This window comes from Brassica napus, chromosome A3 (assembly GCF_020379485.1).
Source record: "Brassica napus cultivar Da-Ae chromosome A3, Da-Ae, whole genome shotgun sequence".
Classification (NCBI taxonomy): Eukaryota; Viridiplantae; Streptophyta; class Magnoliopsida; order Brassicales; family Brassicaceae; genus Brassica; species Brassica napus.
This window is the reverse complement of record NC_063436.1, coordinates 28,935,064-28,960,600: the sequence shown is the minus strand read 5'-3', so window position 1 is coordinate 28,960,600 and position 25,537 is coordinate 28,935,064. Positions and strand designations below refer to the sequence as shown.

General features: G+C 34.8%; 6 protein-coding genes across 7 annotated transcripts; 4 read left to right on the top strand and 2 right to left on the bottom strand.

Moving 5' to 3' along the window:
• Positions 1-563: 563 nt before the first annotated feature.
• Positions 564-3,044, top strand: LOC111213638 (autophagy-related protein 18b). Its single transcript, XM_022715438.2, has 11 exons — positions 564-764; positions 920-993; positions 1,203-1,276; positions 1,356-1,465; positions 1,547-1,638; positions 1,720-1,832; positions 1,925-2,044; positions 2,120-2,265; positions 2,346-2,459; positions 2,558-2,626; positions 2,724-3,044. The coding sequence occupies exons 1-11, from the start codon at positions 703-705 to the stop codon at positions 2,848-2,850; spliced, it is 1,101 nt and encodes a 366-aa protein (XP_022571159.1). The 5' UTR covers positions 564-702; the 3' UTR covers positions 2,851-3,044.
• Positions 3,045-3,156: 112 nt separating this feature from the next.
• On the bottom strand, positions 3,157-4,535 carry LOC111213639 (transmembrane protein 208 homolog). Its single transcript, XM_022715439.2, has 5 exons — positions 4,382-4,535; positions 4,054-4,247; positions 3,791-3,875; positions 3,618-3,683; positions 3,157-3,515 (listed from the first exon to the last, which is right to left on the bottom strand). Exons 1-5 carry the CDS (start codon positions 4,463-4,465, stop codon positions 3,423-3,425), a joined length of 522 nt encoding a protein of 173 aa, XP_022571160.1. The 5' UTR covers positions 4,466-4,535; the 3' UTR covers positions 3,157-3,422.
• A 1,423-nt stretch (positions 4,536-5,958) lies between these two features.
• LOC125591312 (AFG1-like ATPase) lies at positions 5,959-9,400 on the top strand. 2 transcript variants are annotated; one of them, XM_048765321.1, is made up of 15 exons: positions 5,959-6,306; positions 6,662-6,917; positions 7,015-7,097; positions 7,181-7,281; positions 7,364-7,486; positions 7,552-7,621; positions 7,696-7,782; positions 7,882-7,947; positions 8,046-8,138; positions 8,220-8,276; positions 8,364-8,495; positions 8,579-8,669; positions 8,745-8,833; positions 8,908-9,101; positions 9,190-9,400. In XM_048765321.1, the coding sequence occupies exons 2-15, from the start codon at positions 6,662-6,664 to the stop codon at positions 9,248-9,250; spliced, it is 1,503 nt and encodes a 500-aa protein (XP_048621278.1). In that variant the 5' UTR covers positions 5,959-6,306; the 3' UTR covers positions 9,251-9,400. The 2 variants fall into 2 exon arrangements, with proteins under 2 accessions (XP_048621278.1, XP_048621282.1); XM_048765325.1 differs by having other exon boundaries at positions 5,961-6,306; positions 7,018-7,097.
• A 3,338-nt stretch (positions 9,401-12,738) lies between these two features.
• Positions 12,739-15,596, bottom strand: LOC106410491 (cinnamoyl-CoA reductase 1). The gene is made up of 6 exons (XM_048765316.1): positions 15,316-15,596; positions 15,080-15,237; positions 14,804-14,992; positions 13,766-13,919; positions 13,087-13,279; positions 12,739-12,976 (listed from the first exon to the last, which is right to left on the bottom strand). Exons 1-6 carry the CDS (start codon positions 15,437-15,439, stop codon positions 12,883-12,885), a joined length of 912 nt encoding a protein of 303 aa, XP_048621273.1. The 5' UTR covers positions 15,440-15,596; the 3' UTR covers positions 12,739-12,882.
• Positions 15,597-20,555: 4,959 nt separating this feature from the next.
• Positions 20,556-21,629, top strand: LOC106444733 (glycine-rich protein DOT1). The gene has a single exon (XM_013886180.3). The coding sequence runs from the start codon at positions 20,844-20,846 to the stop codon at positions 21,336-21,338; it is 495 nt and encodes a 164-aa protein (XP_013741634.1). The 5' UTR covers positions 20,556-20,843; the 3' UTR covers positions 21,339-21,629.
• A 1,963-nt stretch (positions 21,630-23,592) lies between these two features.
• On the top strand, positions 23,593-24,174 carry LOC106444732 (GPI-anchored hemophore cfmA-like). The gene has a single exon (XM_013886179.3). It carries the CDS (start codon positions 23,717-23,719, stop codon positions 24,035-24,037), a length of 321 nt encoding a protein of 106 aa, XP_013741633.1. The 5' UTR covers positions 23,593-23,716; the 3' UTR covers positions 24,038-24,174.
• The last annotated feature ends 1,363 nt before the right edge of the window (positions 24,175-25,537 follow it).

The window sequence follows — 25,537 nt, the reverse complement described above, 5'->3', positions numbered from 1 at the left end:
CAGTTAAAAGAAGAAGAAAACGACAGCGTTTTTGAGATAAGAACAAGAAGAGGAAGACGGAAACAGAGCATATCTATACTATTATTTGCGAAGTAAATTTTTGGAATCGAGCTCTCACGTTAAAAGTTAGAGCGGTTAATATCTATAATACCCTTAATGAATTTTCTAAATAATTAATTATATAATCAAAAACGAATTTTAATTAATAATATTAACTTTTTGGAAAATAAGATAAGTCTTATATATTGTGTTGTTATCTTAAAATATATTTTTTAATTATAAAATTTAAAAATAAACTATAAAACAATTATAATAAATTCAGTGGTTAAAGTCAATGTTATCTTTAATAAATTTTAATTAAACATACATATTTAATTAGATTTTTGTCATATATATATATATATGTTTGATTTAATTTTTTTGAAAACATAAATAATAAGTTATTATGATGGTTTTTGAATTAATAAAAAATAAACTAATAAATATTTGTTAAACGATTAAGCCCGCATATGCGGGCAAGACACCTAGTCTATAAAGTAAAGAGTGAGCAATTCACTGAGTCACATTCCTCCTCATCCAGCCACAAACAGTTAAAAGAAGAAGAAACGCAGCGTTTTGGAGGTAAAGAACAAGAGGTTGAAGAGGAAAAACAGAGCATATATAAAGTAAACGAAAGAGAGAGTCTTTATACAATTTGGCGACATGGCGAATCAGTCGTCTCCATCTTCTTCTATCTACTGTGCTTCTTTCAATCAAGATAACAGGTGCGTTTGACAACGAAAAATTCGATTCCTTTCCTGGATTTTCCAGGAAAGTTGCTGCCTTTTTCTTTGGTTGCTCGATCTTTCTTTGGTTCGGTGAAAACGTAACTCAAAAGCTAACCCTTTTGATGTTGGCTGCTCGATCTTTCTTTTTGTAGTGGGTTTGCGATAAGTTCGAAAGATTCCTTCAAGATATTCGATTCAACTACAGGCAGACTCTGCTATGAACGAGGTGAGTTCTTATCATTCAAAGGATCAAACTTTATGTTTGGCTATGTTCTTTGTATTGAATCTCAGAACGATTAGGATGATGGGTTTAGTTAATCGAAGTATGATCGTTGTAATGCAGACATTAGGCTCGGTCAAAAGCTAGTGTAATTGGCATAGGATCATGATGATATGTATGTATTGAAGTTTGATTTGTTTGATGTTGGTATATAGCTGCTGGAGCTTTTGTCATAGTTGAGATGTTGTATAGCTCTGATCTTCTTGCACTTGTTGGTGCTGGTGAACAGGTTTGTGCTTTTATGAATCTTTTCACTTCTGTGATTGGATTTGATCTTTGTATGATCTGGGAAAGTTTTATATATATAGGCTTCTCTATCTCCACGGAGGCTATGCTTGTTCAATACCACAAAGGGTGCTCCTCTTAAAGAACTGAACTTTCTTACTTCTATACTCGCTGTCCGTATGAACAAGAAACGGTTAGTTACCAAACTGAGCAAAGGTTGTTTTGATTTGTCTTTTGAGTGTGAATCCATGGTGCTGTGATTGATTCTTATCAGGCTTGTTGTTGTGCTGGTGGAGAAGACATTCGTTTACGACTTGAATACGCTTGTGATGCTTGATACTGTTGACACCGTGCCAAATCCAAAAGGTAGCTCAGAAAGTTTCCTTCATCACTTTTATATTAGCAGTTCGTTTGTGAACAAGAATGTGTGTTTCCGTCTTTGGGCAGGTCTCTGTGCGTTTTCTCCAAGTCTTGAAGGCTGCTTCTTAGCTGTTCCGGCTAGTACAACGAAAGGAGCTGTTTTGGTTTATAACGTCATGGATTTGCAGTCTCATAGTGAGGTTTACTAGATATGCTTCACCTGATTTTTTGATCAACTATTTGGGTTCTTGAGTTGCATACTAAACCCAATTACTAACAAACCTTTTTATAGATTGATGCACATCGTTCTCCGTTGGCTGCGATTGCACTCTCTTCAAATGGAATGTATATTGCTACGGCATCTGAGCAAGGAACTCTGATCCGAGTCCATCTTGTTTCTGAATCAACTAAGGTGAATGAATAAGTTCTCTTCAGTACATTTGGTCTTTCTGCAGATTCTTAAATGTTTCTTTTCTTGTGTTTGCAGTCATATAGTTTCAGGAGAGGAACATACCCATCAACGATATACTCACTCTCTTTTGGACCGTCCACACAGCTACCGGATATATTGATTGCAACGAGCTCTTCAGGCTCCGTTCATGCCTTCTCTTTGATGTTGGCCATAAATCAAAGGTGAGGATTCAAAATACATTCACACTCTTACTTCCCTTACATTTGTGTCAGAGTCTTCTTCATGTTTTCTTTGTTCGCAGAAGCAAAAGGTCTACTAGCTTTCTTGGATCAGTTCTTCCTGACAGCGTGAGTGATGCACTAGACCCAGCACATCATCACGTGCTTCAAAATGCAGTTTCTTCCGGAATTAGAAGGTGGGAAGTCTATTCTTTTTGGAAGCTGCTGAATGACCTATTAGGCTATGTATAACTCCAAGAGGTTTATTGGCTGTTGCTTGCCTTGTGTTTAACAGTTATGCAGTGGTTAGGAAGGTAGACAAACTTGAAGGAACATCATCTCCGTCTCAGTTTACATCCATTAGGTAAGATATAGGATATCACCATGTTGAAGGAACATCATGGCCATCTCAGTTTTGCTGCTTGTTTTGGAACATAATCTTTCATGTTTCTCCTTTTCAGGGCGACGGTATCGGTGATTACATATAGTGGGTATTTCCAGGAGTATACGATGAGTATCAATAGCAAGAATGAATCGTTATGGACACTGGAGCGTGAGTTCAACCTCTACCCCGTAATCAGCAGTTGATACTATTAGTACTAACCCAAATACCAAAGATATCAAAGTACATGGCAGCTTCTTCTTTTTGTATATAACAATATGTACTTAGGTTTCATCAAAGATTGTTTTGTTGTTGTCTCATGTTCTCTGTCTATTATCAAATACTCGTCTTCTCAAACAGTCAATTTGTGTTCAATAAAACGAAGTACAAAATGGTGTCTCTTGAGTTCCAAGCTCTTTTTCATCATTTCTTTAATGACTCCATAGCTACTTACAGTCAAGTCTCTAGCTATGAAGAAGTTGTTTCACCTAAATAACATCCATGAACTCAAATAGTGTAAAGACAGCTATATCTGTCTGCTATAATAACTCAACAAAACAATAATATCTTCAGGGAGTTTACTCTGGATAACTAAAAAACCTCAATCTTAACATTAACAACATCCATTCAATTCAAACAGTGTAAAGACAGCTACAACCGTACAACAAAGGACTTTGCAAAGCCAAGACAGAGTGTTGTTGCCCGTTGATTTTGCATTTTGTATGTTTTGAGGAAAGATTTTCCCAAGTTATGTTGGCTAAAGATGATGTCAACACATTCATCGTGATCTTGTCCTGACGGCTTGCCCTCTAGAAGCTTTTCTCTCCATCTTCTCCCTCTTTTTGCGAGTTTTCTCATCCTCTACACCTCCCTACAGTTCAGTCACAGAGACCCATTACAGTCAATTTTATTAATAACGCTCCCTTGTTCAAAAATGACTGACTTTGAGAGGTATTCAAAACTAAGTGATTACCTCTGAACCTTGTGACATGAATCCTCTAATCAACCCAGAAGCTTTGTACGCTCCAAATGCAGGAATCTAAAAAAAAAGAAGAAGATAACATCATTGCTTTCCAACAGAAGCTGCAATCTATAGTTTGTCTAAGTAGTATTCAGTTTTTGCAAAAAATATTCAAATGGGCGTACCACTAGATAAGTGTACCAAAACTTTCCAGAGATGATAGATGCCAGCTGCACGAAGCAAGTAATGTAGAGCACATCGTGCAAATATCTACAAGGACCATTAGTTAGGCTTGTGATGAATATAGAAGACTCCATTATCAAAATCCTATCCACCATAAATGGTGACTCAAACATCACATGTCAAACAGTCCTCTAATCATACATAGAGACACTGAGACAAAAAAAGGCAGACACTTTCTGTTTCTTAGTAGAGAACAAAAACGTACCCACAAATACCACCAGTGCTCATGTCGAACCCACCATCGATAAGCTCCCCATCATCACTAACACTAGGCTTCGCCATCCCATCGAGAAACTTATAAGGCACCCCGTAACCTATCGACGTCACCACAAGACCAATCCAATGCTTCCACGTAAAGCTCGAATGGAAAATAACCATCCTCACTATCACGTACACAACCTGTGATACCCCAACCACATAAACCAATCCGATCAAATCAACGAAGTAACGAATCTAATTACATCGAAAGTTTGCAGATTTGAGCTCGAGAAAGGCGAGAAAATGAGAGGATCAAAAGAGGGGGAAGGATGTACGTTGCAAGCGATGATGATACGACGGAGCTTGGCCATGTGTCGAGCGTTCTCATCCTTCCGCTTCTTTGCTCCTTGATTCGCCATTAACAATCAGCTTAAGAGACGAGTCAAATGTGAGATCGAAGAGGATGATAGTTGTTAAGCTCCCGATGACTAAATTATATCAAGTTTTATGGGCCAAGGCCCAATAATCTATTGAAGCCCATGTGTTGGCCCAGTCTGCTGCTGGCGTAAGGAAAGTAAACAACTACTACGGGGTTTGGTCAGAAAGAGACATGATTACCAATGTAAGAACTGACGTGGGCACGTGGGAGCATGCGTAATGCAACCAGTCACCGTTAAGGTCCATGGGCCATGACTATGATTCATCTACTACTAATCAAGATTTCAAAAAGGAAAAATCTTTTGTTTTTCTAGTATTTAGACTGTTCAAAACACTATATTATTATTATTCAATTCAACTACTATATAAATACAACAATTTAAGAGAATTTATTGACGGGACCAAACTCTTTTAGGATGGGCGTTGAAATTTTCTTTTGTTAAGAGAGGGACCAAGAAGGATTCACGTCGGTATATTCCACGTGGAAGATGCTTAGCCCTTGAATGGGGCATTTGCAACTAGCTTAGGCCCACCGTTATGGGAGACGCAAACGCAACATCGAGAAGCTTCATTTTGAATAAGTATATGAGAAAAAGACTATAATAGCACTAAACCAAGTTTTTGTTCCCAAAGTAGCACTCAAGGCTCAAAGTCACAAAAATAGGTTTCATTAAAGAGGTAAATATACACTTATATCTCTTGGATTAATTAATCCAAACCTTAAGGTTTAGAGTTAAGGGGTGGGGTTTTAGAATTAGGGTTTAAAATTTTATAAAAAATAAATACTAAAATAAAAAATAAAAATTTTAAAAACTGTTTCAAAAAGTATTTTTAAATTATAAAAAGAAAATTTGAAAAAAAAAATTAAAAAAAATTTCAAAAAAAAATTTATAAAATTTCGAATCTGAAAACATATAATCTGAAACTATAAAAAAATTCTTTTTTTAATTTTTTTAATTTTTATTTTAATTTTATTTTTTTTATTTTTGTTTATTTATTTAATTTTAAATCAAGGGTATTATGGATATTTTACCCTTTATTGAATGTCATTTTTGTGACTTTCTCCTTCTAGTGCTATTTTTGAGACATAAACTTTAAAAGGTGCTATTATTGACAATCGCCCTAAGTATATAGTATTTTTTTTTTAATTAATGTAGTTTTATTATTAGGTAAAAAAAACTCATTTGACTTGTATTTGTTTATACATTAAAGTAGGGTAAGTTTAGTAAGTCATTAAAAATGGAAAAAGAAATATCTCAAGAACATTATTACTTCACAATTTCAAAGTCAACTCTTCTAACAATAACATTAATTGATTTTCTCATGATCTGGAAAACAACTGTGCATATAAGTTTAACACTAATAACAATTTAATAATTAGCGGATACCACTACTTATTCAATAATTAAACAAAAATAAAAAGAGATACACACGTGTCTCAGACGATAAAAGAAGGTATATCCTATTTTGATCACGTCTCTATCTCTCAAGTCTTAACTGTTAATCTTCTTCTTCTTCTTCTTCGCTGTTTTGCTTCTTTGATAACATCTCCTCCTTTCTTGGCCCTCTCTCTATCTGTATCTTATCCAGATATATCATCCCATTGCGTAATAAATTCTTCACACCCTTGTGCCCAATTCTATCATCCGGTTCAGATTCTTCATAATTTAATTCAAAATTTTCATTTTTCTTCCTGGGTTTTGTTTTGCCTCTGTAACTGAATCCACAAAGTTTTCCCTTTTTCCCCGGGAATCCAGACTTTCTCAAAATAAAAATAAAAACGTTCTGTAAAATAAAAATTTCTAGCTGTTCATAGTTCAAGGTGAGTACTTCATCAATTATTGCTCTGTTTCTGTAACATCTATTGTTGTTATTGAGCGTTACATCACATGTAGTGAGACTTTTATGTTAATATCAAGAAAAGAATAACTGCAATAATGCAAATAGTAGTATATGTCAATAGCTTTGAATATTTCTATCCTCTCTTTTTGAGTTACTTGATTCTTCTTTCATTGGATAAGCAAACCAAAAGAAAATAGTTTTATTTTTCCTGGTGATAGTGATACATTTACTAGACAATTCTCAAAACTATATGCATCCCTGTTTTTAAAAGAAGTAGTTTCATTGTTCTTCTTCTGGTTTCTGCAAGCATAATTCAGTTTTGCATTGATCTGCAGATGAGACCAGTCTTTAGATCATCTTCGTCTCTAAGTAGAATTAGATGGGCCCTGAGGAATCAAGAACGCTATAACTCCTCAACTTTCTCCTCCAAAAGCCGCAAACTTTTGATAGGTGCCAATCAAAACGAAGCTCTGGTGAACACAAACACTTGTAACTCAACTTTGCATTCGAGGTTAAGTTTCTCGAGAGGCTTATCAGCAGAGGCCGTAGAAGCAGCTGATGCTGCTATTAAGCTAACTGTCTCATCCTCAGGTTTGTTTCTTTCTAATCAAACTCGAGCAATCATCTCTGAGGTTTTTGTTTTGTTAGAGTTTAGTATGATGAATGATGTTTGTAATATGTAAAACAGCAGATGTGAATAGAACAGGACCGCTTGTTGAGTATGAGAGACGAATCAGTGATGGCGAGCTCATGACTGGTGATATCTGCCAAGTACGTTAAAAAAGAAATTGATCAATATGATTAAGCCTGGCTCATGTTACTTGCGGCTGAAGCTTTTGTTTGAAATGTTGCAGCTAGGTGCATTGAAAGAGCTTCAGAGACTACATGATCAGCTTGTGGAATCAGTAGATACATGTCGTCTAGATCGTTACAACACTTCTGATAAATCATCAAGGTGATTCTTCTCTTCTTTTGAGTCTCTTTGTTAGAATTGAGAATTTAAATCTCATGCAAACCTGTCTTCTTCTGTGAAGCAGAAGCCGTTGGTTCTGGTCTAGGATCATGCCACAGTCTTCCGTCTCACCTGTAAAAGGATTGTACCTCTATGGAGGTGTAGGCACAGGAAAAACCATGTTGATGGACTTATTCTTTGATCAACTGTAAGTTTCAGTATGATGATAACATTCTTTTAATCTTTCTTGATCTCTCCTTTGTGTCTCATTAGGCCTTGCACTTGGAAGAAGCAGAGGATTCATTTCCATGATTTCATGTTAACCGTTCATAGTCGATTACAAGTATGAATGATCAAACTTCCTTTGTTTATCTGCTTGAGATAGCTGTTTGATTTTGCTTCAAAATGTTAATGCAGAAGCACAAGGGTTTATCAGATCCACTTGAAGTAGTTGCACAAGAGATAGCTCATGATGCAATCTTATTATGTCTAGATGAGTTCATGGTATCTTCTTCTTTTTACATATATATATCCTTCTTCTTGAAACTGATCATCTTTGGTTCAACCCATTTTTAATTAAGGCTTGTGTTTCTGTTACTACAGGTAACTGATGTTGCCGATGCTCTGATACTTAACCGACTCTTTGGACATCTCTTCAGTAATGGCATAGTAAGAGTGATACTTGTTTAAATTAAGATGCTACAATCATCTCTTCTCATTTAAGTTGAAACTGACTTTTGTCTATATTTGTGAAAAACTTACTGTAGATTCTTGTTGCCACATCGAATAGGAATCCTGATAAACTCTATGAAGGAGGACTCCAAAGAGATCTCTTCCTACCTTTCATTGCCTCACTAAAGGTATCTCCATTACTTCCATCAATCAGTTTCTAGTCTTTTTTTCTCCTTTCGGACTCTCATAGAAGTTCCATCTCTTTGCAGGAAAGGAATGTGGTTCATGAGATTGGCTCAGCCGTTGATTACCGGAAACTAACTTCGGTATAACTCAAGAAACTCCCTAGATTGGCTTTCAAACTTAAAACCAAAGTAGAGTTTAGTAACCAGCATGGTTCTTGACTTGTGCAGGCTGAGCAAGGATTCTATTTCATCGGTACAGATCTCTCCACCCTTTTGAAACAGAAGTTTCAAGAACTTATTGGAGGCAATGTTGTTGCGCGTCCACAAGTAGTTGAAGTGGTTATGGGAAGAAAACTACAGGTATATTTAATACAAGCCTCTGTGTAATCCGAGTGTTGTGTCTATATGAGTTCATCATTAGACCAATTCTGCTTCATGAACAGGTTCCATTAGGTGCTAAGGGATGTGCGTACTTCCCTTTTGAAGAGTTATGCGACCGACCTCTTGGAGCTGCTGATTACTTCGGACTGTTCAGTAAGTTAGTCTCTCTCATCTGTCACATCAACCAACTCTTGTCTCAAATTATTTTTTCTTGTCCTGATGTTGCAGAGAAGTTTCATACACTTGCATTGGAAGGAGTGCCTGTCTTTGGGCTTCATAACCGGACTGCTGCGTATAGATTCGTCACGCTAGTCGATGTATGCAGCTCCCTGGTTCTGCCTCTTTACATTTTTGTAGTCTTCTAAGATGGTATTAACAAACTGAGTTGCAGGTGATGTATGAGAACAGAGCGAGGCTGTTGTGTACAGCTGAAGCAACTCCTCAAGAACTCTTGGAAAAGATTGTAACGATCTCTGATGCGAAGTCAATGTCTCCTAGAACATCGTCGAGGTCAAGAAAGAACGATGTATCCGAGCTATGCGTGGACAATGAGTTAGGTTTTGCCAAAGATAGAACCATCAGTAGGTAATGTCAATGAAAGAGAACCATCAGTATAATCTAAAAGCTTTATTAAGTTTCTTGCTCATCAAGTGAGTTTGTTTATTGCGTGCAGATTAACAGAAATGAACAGCAAAGAGTACTTGGAGCAGCATGCCATAACACACAAACTGTAACACACACAAAACACATTCAAGTTCCTCTGTGGGGTGCTTTTAAGGGATTCAATAGTGACTACTTGTATTTTCTGTACCATGTGAGAACATTATCCATTGTTGTAAGTTGTAACATTTGAATTTTGAATTTAAAGAAGAGATTGCACATCATTTTAGTGCCAATGCATCAAGAACATAACACATTGCAATATTAACCATTTTGTTGTTGCTATAAATCAAGTGGTAGAAAGAACTACATAATGATATAGTGACTAGTTTTGGAGTTAAACATGCAGCCTTGAAGTTGTCCATGCTCTTCCCAAATCGACCCAAAATCGAGTTTCCCATCTCCTTCAGCTTAGCTACAGCCACAAATACATCTACTCAGGGATATGTGACACCAAAGAACCACAACTGATGCTGATTACAAAAGATAAAGGTTTATGATGAGATACGCTCAGAACTTACTTAGAGCCTCTTCTTTCATCAAGAGTTCTAAGATCTTCTTCAAATCTGCATATGAGAAAAAAAGAGAAAGACTCAGAAGTGAACTCTTCCATTTAACCTATACAACAACAACTAAGACATAACTCCTCTGTGTTCTCACCAGCGACAGCTTCTTCAAAGTGTTCAAGCTTCTCGTGCGCTTCTGCCCTGCGAACCAAGGCCTTAAAGTAATTAAGTAGGATTCAGCTTTAACGCTTTCGTGCATTCCTTGATCGTCTCTTCGTACTTACCCTGAGCAACATTTCAGAAATAACATGAGTACTATTGATAGTGTGTGATCCCAAAACTCTCAATGTAGGGTTCTTCGAGAGGAAGTAAGGTTTGGGTTTCAAGTCGAGAGCAGAACGGAACACGCAAGGGGTAAGGGATGCCGCAACGGCGTCGTTTCGCTGAACTTGGTTGGTTATAAGTTTTTTATTGGGTCTACTCAGACACAATCTTGGCCCAATTAAGATTTTAAGTATTCAGTTATCAAGGAAACTGTATATTTGTTTGTCCAGAAAAAGAAAGGAAACTGTTCTTTTTTTTTTTCTCAAAAAGGAAACTGTTCTTTTATAACAAATAAATGATTATGTCACAGAAGCGTGGTTGTTTATGTAGTAGATAGTAAAATCAGGGTTCTATGATATGGTTGTAAATTAGAAAAGGAAATAGTTAATAAATTTATTGATAATTAGTGGAATTATCTTCGTCATTTGCATTTTAGATGTGTTATTATCAATGTTTTGAAACAAATATTATTTTTGGCACAAAACAACCAAAACTTTATAAAGCATTCTTATATATTAGGGAACATTGCTGTAAAGTATAAAATTGGCGAAGCATTGACATTGTGCTCCCGGGAAAATATAAGAGTTATTAACACTGCAGGACAGTTTTATGTTTTTTCTTTACACAGAAAGGCAGTTAATGCTACAAGGGTAGTTTTTTAGGTGAAATGTCTTAATTTATCCCTGAAGTTGTAACTCTCTCCTAACTGGAAATTATGGCGCCGGTTAGGTTTCTTATTTCGTTTCACATTTCGAAATTCGAAATCTGATGGAGGACCCCACCACCTTTTAATCCTGGCTTTAGTTGGTGGATTCATTTAATTAAAGAAACACGACGGGAGTTACCTTTTACAGAGAGAGGGAGAAAAGGTGAAACCCAAGAGCCGCCGTAGGAGATGGAGAACGATGACGGAGGCCAACGCGATAACCGCCGCAAAAGCTTACGACAGAACAAAAATGTAGGGGGAAGCGTATCTCCCCGTCGGAGTGCCCGGAATAGAACGACGTCGCCGGAGGAGGAAGCGACAGGGATCGGAGGGCCAAGCGTTTGTCTAAACAACCCGCGAATGGTAAGTTCGTGAGAGTGTTATGTTGTGGCTATATTGAAACTTCATTGGGTTTTGTAGACTCAAGTATTAACCTTGTATTTTTGTTTGTCTTTAGAGAAAGACGGGTGCGACGAAATTGCAAAGCGTTTGCCGGAGAGGCTTTTCGCGACCGATCGGTTTCCGAGCGAGAGGGTAAATATGTACTCTACGGTTGATTTTCTGTTGTGGGTTCGCGACGTTCTGAGGGGAACTCCGGAGATGGAATTGTTGTTGGGATCTTGTTTTGGAGGCCTATTTCGGATCCCCGCCCGGAGGCTTTTCGCCGGAAAAGTTGTGCACAGTATGATGACGAGACAAGTTGTTACGAAGAAAAAGTACGAGATGTGGCCCGTTTTTGGTGGGAAACCTTTGCGTTTCTCTCTTGTGGAGTTCGGTGAGGTTACGGGGTTGCCCTATGGCGAGTTCGAAGATGGCTACAGGTTTGATTACCAACTCCAGGCGACGGACGAAAATTATGAGTTTTGGGGAAGGTTAATTGGAAGGAACCGCAACGCCACTGTGGAGGATCTCATGGCGATGGTGGAAAGCTGACCCGCAGATGTCTGGGGAGAAGAAACTGAAGCTCTGTTTGATAGTTATTGTTGATGGTGTGTTGGTGGCGACCTTGCAGAAACCAAAGCCAACTCTGAAATATGTCAAGTTGCTGGAAAACCTTGATGAGTTTTTTGACTTTCCATGGGGGAGAGAGTCATTTATGTGGACGCTTAGTACTCTGAAGCCGCCACCTAAGGTGTTCGGTAAGCTCGAGGACCCCCTGGGTGTTTTTTGCCAAAAACTAAGGCAGCAGACAGTGAAAACTGTAGGCTTCCCTTCACCAGCGGAGGTCCATTCACTGGGGATAACCATGCAGTGGTCAGCCATGGAGAACGGAGGATGAAAACGGTTTCTGCTTCGTGAAATGACGGGAATGAAAAACAAAGAGGGGAGAGATTAGATTGACTTTTTCATGACCATGTAATCTAAACCGTAGATGTGTAAAGTGAAAAGGTAAATCAGAGGGCTGAAAAAAAAACAGATATCAGTCTTGTCAAGAAAAAGCAGAATAAATCTGGACCATCTAGGAGGTGTGGGGATCGACGGCTGGGGGAATCTCCCGCTAATAACAAAATCTAGTTAAGTTGTGGGTTGGTTAGCACATAACTAGGTAGTTGGTCCAAAAGGAAGCTGTTAGTGGAAACTGTGTTGGTATAAGAAACTGTCTTTATGTGATATTAAAAAGTCAAAACTGCCTTTTGGTGTAATTGTTTCAAAATATAAAAACCTCTACCCATCACCAGAGGTGTGCCTACGGTTGTAGAATATTGAAAAAGACTTCGGCTTAGGCTCCCGATTAATATGAATTTTTTAGGGTCCCAAAATTTAAAATAGTTTCTAATCTAGTAGTTTAAACTTGTTTTATAAGAAAAATCTTTCCATATAATAGACTAACTAACCTTTTTAATTCATGTGTTTTTTTATATGACATAATATAACATAAACTTATTCTTTTACAGTGTTAAACTTGTGTATTTGATGAAAGTGATATTTCATATTGCAAAATTATTTTTATTATAGTTGTAAATAAGTTTATTTTTAAAATTTGTCTTAAACCCATAAAACTTTTCTGCACGGCACTGTCCATCACTCGTATGAAATATGATTTTTATAAATAAATAGTTCACGAGAACACATGCTACTATGAAATATGAATTGAGAAGCTTAATATACAAACTATAACCCTTTCTTGTATAAGCTCCTCATCTTCAATTTAAATAATTTAAATATTTGTTTAACAAGCAGAGCCAGCTTCCACCAGCTTGCTCAATTTATTGTTCCTCAGTCTTTCTTCGTAAACTTCGCTTCCTTGCATTACACTCTCATACCTACATGACATTTATACACAAAGTATTAATTAGACTAAGTTGCATCAATTGGACTACCATCCTCGCATGAAAACAGCAAAGTTTATAGTCAATTATAGAATAAAATGTACCTCGGTGGCATAGGTATCAAAGGAGACAAACTCTCGACAAGCTTGAGAGCTTCTTCTTCTGTGTTAACGATTTGGTTGAAGCAGAAATATCGACCACAAGCTGAAACATCCTCGTATGCTCTAATATGAACATCCGCTAAAAATTTAACGTCTACGTACGCCAACACTCCATTCTCATACATTTGTGCAGCTCCTGTTACCAACACCTTTTCGTCAAATTCAAACCAAAACAAAAATATAGGGAAATATTTCCTAAAAACTTGAAACAAAAATACAGGGAGAAATTTCCTAATTTTTTTTTTCAGAATTTCAACCCAAAACAATATATATCTCATATAGGACCTCACTTTTTTTTTGAACTTTGGCTCATTTAGGACCTCTTTCTCAAAACTTTTTTTTGCTTCTCTACAATAGTACCTTCCTACATGCTTTCTAAATCAACTTGTGGTATTTTTTGAATTTTAGTAAGGAAAACATATAAAACGATATTGTCCTATATTCTTTAAATGTATGTATACTAGTTGTGGTCCTTGTGGAGCACTTCTTTTCTTACAGATTGGAACATAAACTCTATATATTTCGGTTGTTTACTTCTAAATAGTTTGACCGAGTTATAAATGTACATTAATGAACATCTACAAGTATATTGAGTGTATATACATGATTATGTAGTATGTACCTTTGAGGTAGGACATGGTGGGCCTAGGGTTATATTGTGCAACCGATGGTCCAACGATAAGACCAGGATTGATAGAGACCATGTTGAGCCTACGGTCCATGGCTAGTGCCCAAGCTGCTTTCTCGGACAACATCTTTGCCAATGCGTGCCACAACTGCATCCAACATACAAAATGTACGCACGTGAATTTGAGCTTGTGCGTATGAAAAAAGTAGTTACTACTAATAGTAACCAAAAAAGCCCCAAAAGTAACAACAAGAAAGCAAAAAAAAAAAGGTATGCCATTAATTTCAGCTTTTTTATTGACTGTCCGATTCGATGTCATACAGCTATAACACGTTAATATTGTCCCCGAATAATTTACGCACAAGTTAGATAAGTTCATTTATGACGATCACAATGATAACATGTATATAGTATAGGCATGCACATTTACATATAAAACATGTCACCGTTTAATATAGTGATGATAGTCATAAAAGACTACTAGATCAACTGTATCTAATTAATCAATAAACATTTGAACAAAAAAATTAATCAATAAACACAAATTATGCCCTTTAATTTTTCCAAAGGCAACTATACAGGAATCAAGAGCTGTATGTATTTATGAGTCATAGAATTGAATATATTCAATTAATCTGCAACCTTACAAATTTTCTATGTCGCACAATTAAATTATTCGAGATAATGTGACAATACATTTGATGAAACCCCAACTTTGACTATTAAAAAGATACCTATCCAAATTTATAAATTAAATTAATACTTTTAACATATCCAAGTTTTCTGCCAATAAATTAATTATGTGTATAGTTTTTCAAAATTCAAACATATAGAACTGACAAATAAAATACTGAAATAATTTGAGCTACCTACATTAAATGAAATGTCAGGAAAATTATATTTTAGCTATTCCAATCCGGCCTATAAACTTTTAGTTGTGGGTCCAATTTATTCACCAAAATTTTCACATAAATCAAATTACGATTAATACCTAAAAATCATAACAAAAGAGAGTGAAGAAAGATTAGAAACCTTTTTGTTGCGACAGAAGTCTTGATCACTCCAACACTTCTCATCAACATCCTTCTGAGTTCCAATGTTGTCTCTCCAAATTGAAGCTGTTAAAGAAGAAGAGAATACAATCTTCTCTATGCTCTCTGTTCTTCCACATGCTTCCACCACATTGATAGCTCCTCTCACCTCCAAATCCACTTCCTTCTCCTATAATAATGATTTACACAAAATCTCAAACAAAACTCTTAATCTACACAAATATATATTTAGAAGATGATTGATGAAGTCACTCACATCGTATCCTTCAGGGCTATCTAAGCAGCAGAAGACAGCGTTACATGTCTTGAGAGAGACAAGTATGCTTTGATAATCCAACACATCAACATCGTACACAACTAATCTCTCCTCTGTTGCTTCCATCTCTCGGATTGTCTCCTCAATTTCACTATCTCCTAATTATCAGACGAAAACAATTGAATGAAACAACCAGAAAAATATTATTTTTAGTTGCGCCAAGAAGAGATAGATACCGTTTTTACGAATAGCTGCGTGAACAGAGTATCCTCTGCTAAGCAACTTCTTGAGAATCCAGAAACCCACATAAGTGGAAGCATCAAGAACGCAGCAGCAGGAATGAGACTTTTCTTGATCCATTGTTTTCTTGTTCTTGTTCTTGTTCTATATTATCAAAAGCGTGTCTGTATTTATGTGTGTGGAAGAAGAGAAGGTTAGAAGTAGGAAGAGAAAAGAAGATGGAAGCATATTAATAGGAGAAAGTTGGGTGAACTATTTTCTGTTGCACGTTCCCAGCTACTCATCTTTTATTTATTGTCTCATCTCTTATAATAGTGCTAAAGTATTTCTTAATTAATGCTTAAAACCCTGTAACCATCTTAATTAATATTTTGGTTATCCAATATCTACAAGTCAAGCCCCTAATGGGTTCTGTGTACGCGTTGATCTTTTTTGGCAACGTGTCTTCTTTCAGAACTCACTTCAAAATTAGTTCCAGCTAATATCAAATCCCATAATCTTTTCTAATTGAATATTACAAATATATACAAATGCAATCAAAGAAGAGAAATTCCCTAGAATATACATAAATTTTTTTTGTTCACCTTAAAAATAAAAATGATCGAAATAGAATTAAATGTTTTATCAAAAAGTAAATATACACTTATATTTCTAGGATTAATTAATCTAGACATTAGGGTTTAAATTTAAGAAGTGGGATTTGGGGTTTAAAGTTTAGGGTTTAGAGTTGATGAGTGGAATTTTGGGAAAATGAATTCAGATGTCATTTTAGTTTTTGAGTTCTATTTTTGTGACAAAAACTTAAAAATGTATAATTACCCATAAAAAAAAATCCAGATACAAGATTTCTTAAAATGCATTTCTGACATCCCTCACGTCTGACGAAAAAAAAACTATATAAGAATTAATTTGCTCAAAAAAAATTATGAGAATTTTTTTTTATTTTAATGACCATGATTATTAATAATTTCAGATGTCTATAACTCGGACATCAGTTAACAGAGGGTACATATACACGCTAACTTTTTATAAGAATTGATTTAGATTTAATGGAAATGAAATAACTAAAAAATAATTGTTACCTGAATAAAATTATACTTATAAGATGTATATAAAAATATTAAGTAAAACCAAATATTTTTTTAAAAAATTGCTATATATTTTTGCAAGGAGACAATCTACCTTTTTTTTTTAAACTACCTATATTACGCACAATTCGTATTTGCCAAACTGTACACTAAAACTCATAGATATGTCGTGTAAATCTAAGATAGTTTAAAACATTTCTTTAAATTGGACTTGATACTAGATACAAAAAAAATTATGTATTGAAAATTATAAATCAAAAATCAAAATGTGATGCGTCACATTTCTATAACTCAATTAATGTGAATATGTAAGAAATTCAATATTTTTTTAAAAAACAATGGTGCTGACAATTAGTCATATTTATAATTTAGTTCATTTAAACTAGACTGACAATTGTAGTAAAACTGCTGCTTATATTACTATTTACTGCATAAATCAGTATATATAAAAACGATTTCAATATAGATGAATGTTGGAATACGGAATTAGAAAGAGTTAGGTTTCAGAATGCCAGAATTGAACAAACTTGTAGGTCGGTAATTACATACGCAAAACTCACACAAAGGTGGCTTGTATTAACAAACTATAACATAGCCGAATTTAAAGATTGTAGAAAATTAAAATATGATAGAAATGAGGAGGAAATATAAGAGCATTAATTAATAAACATAAAACAGCGAAAGGGCGCTGGGCGTAAAGTAGTTAGCAGTTAGTAGGTAGAGATTGTGGCGAGAAGAGAAATTACGTGGGGAAGTTTCATCGCAAGCTACATACAACCTACCAACATCTCGTAAGTATTTGTATAATCCATTAAAAGTTTGATATTTACGAGTTGATGTAGTTTTTTTTGCTAAGGATGTTAATTATCATATAAAATGAAATAAGTCTACCAGAGTTGCAAACCGTTACAAGAGATACCCTGGCAAAAAGAGAGTTGATGCAGTTATAGTTTATACTATAACTTTATGTAATTAACGAAAGATGTCATGTACTATCTACACAATCGAATTGTTGTGACTGAAGCAGAAAGAGCTAGGTCTTAAATATTGTGGAGATATGTTGATGTATACATGTTTGAACGTGATTGCATCAGTTATAAAATTAGGTTAAATGTTAATCGTAGCTAATATGTATCCTAATTAAGTTCCTAACTCTTATTTCCCATACAATTGTCTAGCGTCAATTCAATAGCGGTGATTATGATGCTCATGTGCATTAAATTCTATAAAAATGTGGTTGTATGATTAGTATAGTTGAAGTAATGAATGAAGTCAACTTGTTGAAGGATCAAATGTTGTTAAAACTTATGTTGAAGATAAATTATTTTAAAGAAAAGGTCAAGATGATCTATTTACCCTTATGAATACTGGTTTATTTCATTTTTTTTAACACTTTTTTTTTGAAACACTACTACTGGTTTATTTCTTTTTTTTTGGTAAGCAGGTATATAAAGACCTTCAAAATACCAAAGAGATACATATAGGTATCTATTGCCTCAGCCCTTCGGTTACAACTTGCCACTGAGCTGTGAATATCTATTCAATGATTCAGTCATTTGAAAGGGACACGATGTTTGTTTTATTGATGATGGTGATGACGACTAATGAGAAAACACAATTCAATACGTATCCCCCGCTAAAGTTTTTTTTTTCTGGGTTAACCTCTGTTTTTCTTCAGTAATATTGTTTACAAAAATATTGAAATAGAAGAGGGTTGTGGCGAAAGTCGGCAAGGCATTACACGTGGCAAAATCTCATAAAATTTGTGGCTAAAGATTGACGAATGAAACCGTGGGGCCCGATATGCGTGCCAACGTGGTGAGAAAGTGAAAAGGGTTTTGGTGAAGGTCGTCAAGGCACTACACGTGGCAAAGTCTCAAAATTTTGTACTTTTGCCATATAGTTGAACACAAAGAGGTTTCTTCGTGTTGCCCAAAAAAAGAAAAGAAAAGAGGTTTCTTCGTGAAAACTCAAATTTGGTAACTAGACAAATTAATGTATTGAAATAACTAAGCCACGTGTTCATAGATCAGGATCATGTCTTCATAAAGACCACACGAAATTGTTTATCCCTTCTCTTTTCAGTTCAGAAAGTTGACTTGTGTCGCATTTCCCGTTCACCTAATTCGATTCCTCTCATATTATATAAGAATACAAATAGGATAATAAAACTGTGGTAGTTTAACTATAGTATATCATTAGAAAAGTGATCTTATGAAACATTGTTTATTTCAAACATTGGCCAAGAAGTGTAAACCCGAGATTACTGATAAATGACTTGTCTATTCTTAGCTGTTATGGAAATCTGGAAGACTTATAAGTTCATCCAAAATAATTCACGACGCCAAAAATTTAGTGATAAGAACTCTGGTAAAAAAAACTCTGGTAAAAGTAAGAGGATTAAGATTTCTGAGAGGCCATCTTACTCTTAATGGTCCTTTCTTTGGCTTGGTGAATTGTAACACCAGTAATATCTTGAAAAAAATAGTTTGGAGTTTGTGGTGGGCTAGGATGTGGACTATAAGATGAAACACACAACATTCTCTAGTTCGGTGGGCCGGGTCTGAACACAAGCTAATAAAGCATGTGCTTCAGGGCCCGAACAACTATTATATTTTATACGGCCGATATGTACGTAAAGTTGATGTAACTCTATTGGATAGAACATCATGCCTTGATCTCAAGGTGACGGGTTCGGCGTATGAGGAAGCAATTTTCAACCTTTTTATATATTTTCTGAAAGTAAAGGGCCAAAAAAAATTTGTTTGCTTCAGGGCCAATTTTTCAGGTACGGCCCTGTTCGGTGCAAAAGCAATCCCACCAATAGTAGACAGTTGATTTATCGTTTCCCACAATATGGTAACACATTGCTTTAAGCAAAAAAGGCCCATTGTTTTGAGGAAGATGCACTCTCAGTAGATTCTTGTGTACCAAATTGGTTACAAGTTTATCCCATGTTCGTTTGGCAGTGGCTGGCAGCAGCGACTAGCGATAGCGATTAAAATGTTGTTCGTTTACCAATTGTTGAACCAACGACTAATTGATTGCTGCGATCAATGATAAATTACTCGCTAAATTTTTAAGCGACGAATCCAAAATTGTGTTTTAAAATTAACAGCATAGTGATTGATCGCAGCAAATTAAATTAAAATTTAAAATTAAAAATTTAAAAATTAAAATTAAAATTAAAATTAAAATTAAAATTAAAATTAAAATTAAAATTAAAATTAAAATTAAAATTAAAATTAAAATTAAAATTAAAATTAAAATTAAAATTAAAATTAAAATTAAAATTAAAATTAAAATTAAAATTTAAATTTAAATTTAAATTTAAATTAAAATTAAAATTAAAATTAAAATTAAAATTAAAATTAAAATTAAAATTTAAATTTAAATTACTCTTAAAAATTAAAAATTTATTGTACAATTTAAAGTTATTTAATTAAAAATATCAAATATCATTAAATTATGTATTTTAAAAATATATATATAATAGACTAGTAGATAGCTATAGCAAACCGAACAACACAGTGACCAATAACATCAATTAATCTCTAGCGATTACAAAATAGTGATTGTTAAACGAAAAAAAAAAATTATCGCTAGTCGTTGCCGCTGGTCGTTATCGTCAGCGATTGCCAAACGAAGCCTAGTTAAGGAGAAAGTATCACCGACCAATCTGACGGCCCCCATTTTTTTTTTGGGAAATTGCCCAGCCCAAATTTCATTGGGTCAAGTCCATGCACTAGTCCGTTCCATAGCGCCATAATATTTGATGGATTGTTGCTTACTTCTTGAAGCCTTAGCGATGATATTTGACTAGGCTGGTGTAGTGATGAAATTTCTAGATAATAGGGTTTAAGCGAGGTTGGGGAAAATCTCTGAGTCTGTATGGGTATCCAACCTATCATAACTAAATCAGATTAATATATGGTTTGCGTTTGACGCAAATTCCACAATTGTAATACATAAAAGATCCAGATGGAAGCCGAGAAAAAAAAGGAGATAAATGGGTAATGCTTGTTTTGCACGAAAATAAATACGTGGATGTTAAAATGTACAACGTTGCAACAACACCCTTTAGTGCCTGCTCCACTATCAAACTCTCCTTTAGTGGACTTCTCATAGGTCGGTCATGCCTCCAATTTTAACAATTTTTTTTTCTGCTATAGTTATAATGAAGTAGTGGTTGTCTTGGAGATAACGTTCTGATCAAGGTTATTATAAGTATGTTTTAGTCATTATTAGTTCTATATCATAATTGGTGTGTACACAAGTTTGACTTGTAGGATTTTCACTACCATATTGATAAGCTCTGGATTGCCTATAAATACCTTTAACATCTTGTATCATATTCATCAATAGCACTACAAAGAGATAGAAAAGAAAAAAAGGAAAAGAAAAACATTACCATATACGAAACAATAGATAAAACTATGGCTGTGAGTAAGTCATCATCACTGGTTCTGATCACCTTAATATTGGCCACGTCGTGCCTAGTCTCCGAGAGCCGGATTGCAAGAAAAGACTTGGGTTTGGACCTTGGCGGGATAGGGGTAGGGATCGGTACTGGCATCGGCATAGGTCTCGGTGGAGGTGGATCCGGATCAGGAGCTGGTGCCGGGTCAGGATCCGGAGGAGGAGGAGGGTCAAGCTCTTCTTCCTCAGCTAGCTCCAGCAGTTCTTCGAGCTCTGGTGGTGGTGGAGGTGATGCGGGATCGGAAGCTGGATCATACGCGGGGTCACGTGCAGGGTCTGGTTCTGGCAGAAGTTCCGGGTCAGGTCGTGGAAGAGGAGGTGGTGGTGGAGGGGGTCATGGCGGAGGGGGTGGAGGAGGAGGTGGTCGCGGTGGAGGAGGTGGATCCGGTAACGGAGGAGGGTACGGTGAAGGCGGTGGATATGGAGGAGGTTACGGTGGCGGCGGTGACTGAATGAAGAATATCGCATGCATGCAATATCTAATTGCTGCTATGTATTTTACGTAATTATTATTAGTATGAAATAAAATAAAATGTTAGAAATTTAATTTTCTAAAGTTGGTGAATAAAGGAGATGGAAAAAGCTCCTGACGTGTTTGGTTATTTATACTCTTCCATATTCGAAATGGATTCTTGTTGTTGTTGATGCTTTTCTTTTGTACTATATATAAGTTGTAATTTGAGGATTTTCCTGTTATGATAGTCGATAAAATAAATGCATTGTCGTGTTTTTATTCCCCGGCACGTAACGTTTGTTCTTTTTTTTTTTTTAATTTTGTCTTCTCAGTTTTTGCTTGTATGATGTATCAGTCATCAAATAACCTTTAACTAACAAAAATCAATCATCAAATTTATAAGATAGAGCAAAACAGAGTAGCAAACACCATGAAATAGAAAGTTTGCATTCATTTTTAGAATGACTTAACTAGTATATATAATTTTTTCCAGAATTTGAACAATTTTTGTCACGTGTTACAGTCAGTATGTTAGATAACGACATATATGCCAACAACATACAGATTTGCTTATCGAAAATTCACAAAATAATTTGTCAGTTGTATCTCAAAAAAACTATAATAAACAAACCAATCCGCACCAATCCATACATAATTTAGATATGTTAAACACTAAAATAATAATAAGAAGATGTGTATTGATTGAAATTATATTTTGTAATCAAATTAAAAATTTACGTTTAGAATATAACTTAGATCCAAAGATTTAAACATCCGGCGTCATACAAAAAAAAGTTAAAATATAGCATTTTAAAGGATCGTTGTCGTAAAAAGAATTACAATATATATTTACAAATGGTTGAATCTGCTAACTGCAAAGGTTACAATTTTACCTATATAATTCAACTTAGATCCAAGAATTATAACATCATACTTCATATAAAGGATTGTTATCGTAACTAGAACTATAATATACTCAAAATGGTTAAATATGTTAATCTTAGTGACTGTAAAAGCATGTTTATTGCAGGTTTTTTAGGTTGGATCTTTTAACGTAATATAAGATACGGTCTCTTAATTTTTAACTAAAAAAATTAAGAAATGTCTCTTATATCTCTTATTTAAGAGACGTCCCTTAACTTTTTTAGTTAAAAACTAAGATACCGTATCTTATATTACGCTAAGAGATCCAACCTAAAAAACTTACAATAAACATGCTCTAATATTTTTATTTTATAATATTCCAAAATCACAAACATAAATATTTAGGTTCAAAATAATCAAATAAGTATTGGTCTAAAATTGCTTTTGTAAGTTGATAGCCGGATTAAGAAAAAATGAAGTAAAATTTTTTGAATTCTATATGAGAAGTGAACATTATTGGTCATTCATGGTAATAACAACATAACCAATGTGAACGATCTTTCTCGAACAATTTAAGCACGTGTAATAGGTTGACCAATACTTCATAGTGGTGGGGACTATAGATTAGTGACTAATAATATATATGAGTGACTAGTTTCTGCGTGTATAAACCACCAGGTCCACCACTACTCTTCCACTCTACTTAGTGGTCCGTCGACTCTGGTGGATTGGCATCAGTAAAAAGATAATGCACACATCACCTGCATTCCTACCTTAAATGTGCACTAACTATTTCTATTATCTTTAAATTTTTGTTAGAACTAAATTAGGATGAGCTAACAATCTTTTTTTTTTTTTTTCTTCAAACGGTTGTTCTGTTACTCAAATTTGAGGTGGTCTAAGAAACCAGAGTGGAACAGAACAACCAATGTAATACAAGTCTCTATGGAAGGATCTCGCTATCTTAGCTAATGAATCAGACAAAACATTTTCCTGGCATGTTAACAATCTTGTTATGCATTACGGATGATCATAAATTATATATAAGACATGTTTGTGATTGAAACCCGTGAAATATATTTGACGTAGATTTATAGTGAAACCTCAACTTTTCCTTTTATTTTTTTTTACCTCACCGGTTAAAATACCTCGCGAACTAAATTGGGTTAAGCTTCAATTTTTTAATGTAATTTATAAGTCATCATATTTCATCATTTTACATATTTTACCGATCAAAAATTATATTTCGCCTACATATGTGTTTAATTGGTATTCATGGTTCTTTAAATGTAATTCTGAGGAAACTATGAATTAAAAATGACAAAGTGGTAAAAGTCTGAATTTGGTGATAAACACGTAATGGCTCACTCTATCCTAGAGCTTCTATAAATACCCGAACATGTTATTGTCTCTTCTATCTAATTAAGTGACTACAAACTCAAAACACACTGATTGGCAAGGTTTACACGCAAGTTTTTTTTAAAGGTCTTTTTACAAACGAAGAATTCAAAAATGGCCAGGGTCCAAGGTCTAGTTCTTCTTGGTTTATTAGTGATTTCAAGTTTACTTATGTTATCCGAGAGCCGAGTGGCAAGAAAAGACTTGGGGCTTGACCTAGGTGGGATTGGGGTCGGTCTAGGCGTTGGATTGGGGATTGGTCTTGGCGGCGGATCAGGCTCTGGTTCTGGTGCAGGTGCAGGTTCCGGATCATCATCTAGCTCTAGCTCTAGTTCGTCATCAAGTTCTAGTTCTCGTGGTTCGGGTGGTTCAGGTGCCGGTTCATCTGCTGGTTCATTTGCTGGATCTAGAGCTGGATCAGGATCTGTTAACTAAATTAAAAAAGTAAGACTTATTTCTACTTAAAGTGCGAAACAAAAAGTATGTTTTATGTTGTTGGTTTGTCGTAATTAATATCGTGTGTACGAAGTTGGATGAATATATTGTCGGCATAAGTTATGCTTTGTTTGAAACTTTGAGTGTGTCTATATCCCGACAAGTCTAAACTGTTCTATAGTCTCTTAGATTTGGGCCATAGCATGTGCAATCGTAAATTGCAGTCTTCTTTCTCGAAGAAATGTTTCGAAAGATTCTAATAAATCAAACCATATGATCACAAAGTTATACTATATAATAGACATACACTTTAAATAAAACAGAGTTTTTATACAATCAACACCGAATATAACAAATCACTGAAATTTATTTTCCTTTAATTTTCTAACATCAAAACTGAAACAAACAAAAAGCAACAAAAGAATAGCTTCAAATTTCTATATTGCTTCTAGTCGACTGTCGACATGCTGTCATGTGGCGTCGTTACCAAAGATCTATTTCTAGACGAAAAGACGAGACTTATGCTTATCGAATAATTTTTAGAAAGCTCAGTTAAAGTTCTTTACTTTTCATCTGCATACCAAAATCTAGTGTCATCTGCATACCAAACTCCACTCAAATGGTTAAACTCTTGTTTTTTTAAAAATATTAGTGTTCCGTCACTTAGGTAATAGTTTCGAACTTTTATTAATACAAAATTAATCTTTATTTAATCGAGTAAGTGCACCTAATGATAGTATATAATGTGAGCTTTATTTGCATAATTGTGTTTGTATTAGACACGTTTACTAAACAAAGTTAACGTGTTCTTGCATAATGCCCAACCTCAAATAAATAAAGTATGTTCAATCTACATGAATCAAGTCGAATAATTATATATCAACATTTTGATATTATATGACACTAGTTAAAATTCACTTTATTTCTCTATCACTATATGTATCAAAATAATCGACACAAATTCCTAATAAACATGGTGTAATTTTGGCGTCTCCGGGTACATTTTTTCCGCAAAACCTAACCAAATGATATAAGAGTTAAAGGATCCTAGTTTTTTTTTTTAATAATTAGTTACCATGGATTCAAATTTACGTAAGATAAATGAAGCAATGCTGCGTAAAGACAAAGACTCCAACAATGGTTAACCAGTGCTATGTATTTAAGTACTAGAAACTTGGTCCATTAAAAACGCTTACTCCATTGTTTAAATAAAATACAGTAAATATATAATTTCTAATTCAAGCGGGATCTCGCAAATCTTGTATTGCTCAAATCCAAACTTAGTCTGGAAACAAAGAATCTTCCCAAATGAAGCTAAAACAATGAACTAGCCGGAGACGACATTTCATGTAAAGAAATAGAACATAAATACATAATAACGAAACCCATAATTATCAACTAATTCACGCATTTGTAACGTGTCTTTTCTTTTCCTACCAAAAGAGTATGAACCTATTTTTAGTTTAAGAAAAAAAGAGTATGAACCTATTTTCCGAGATA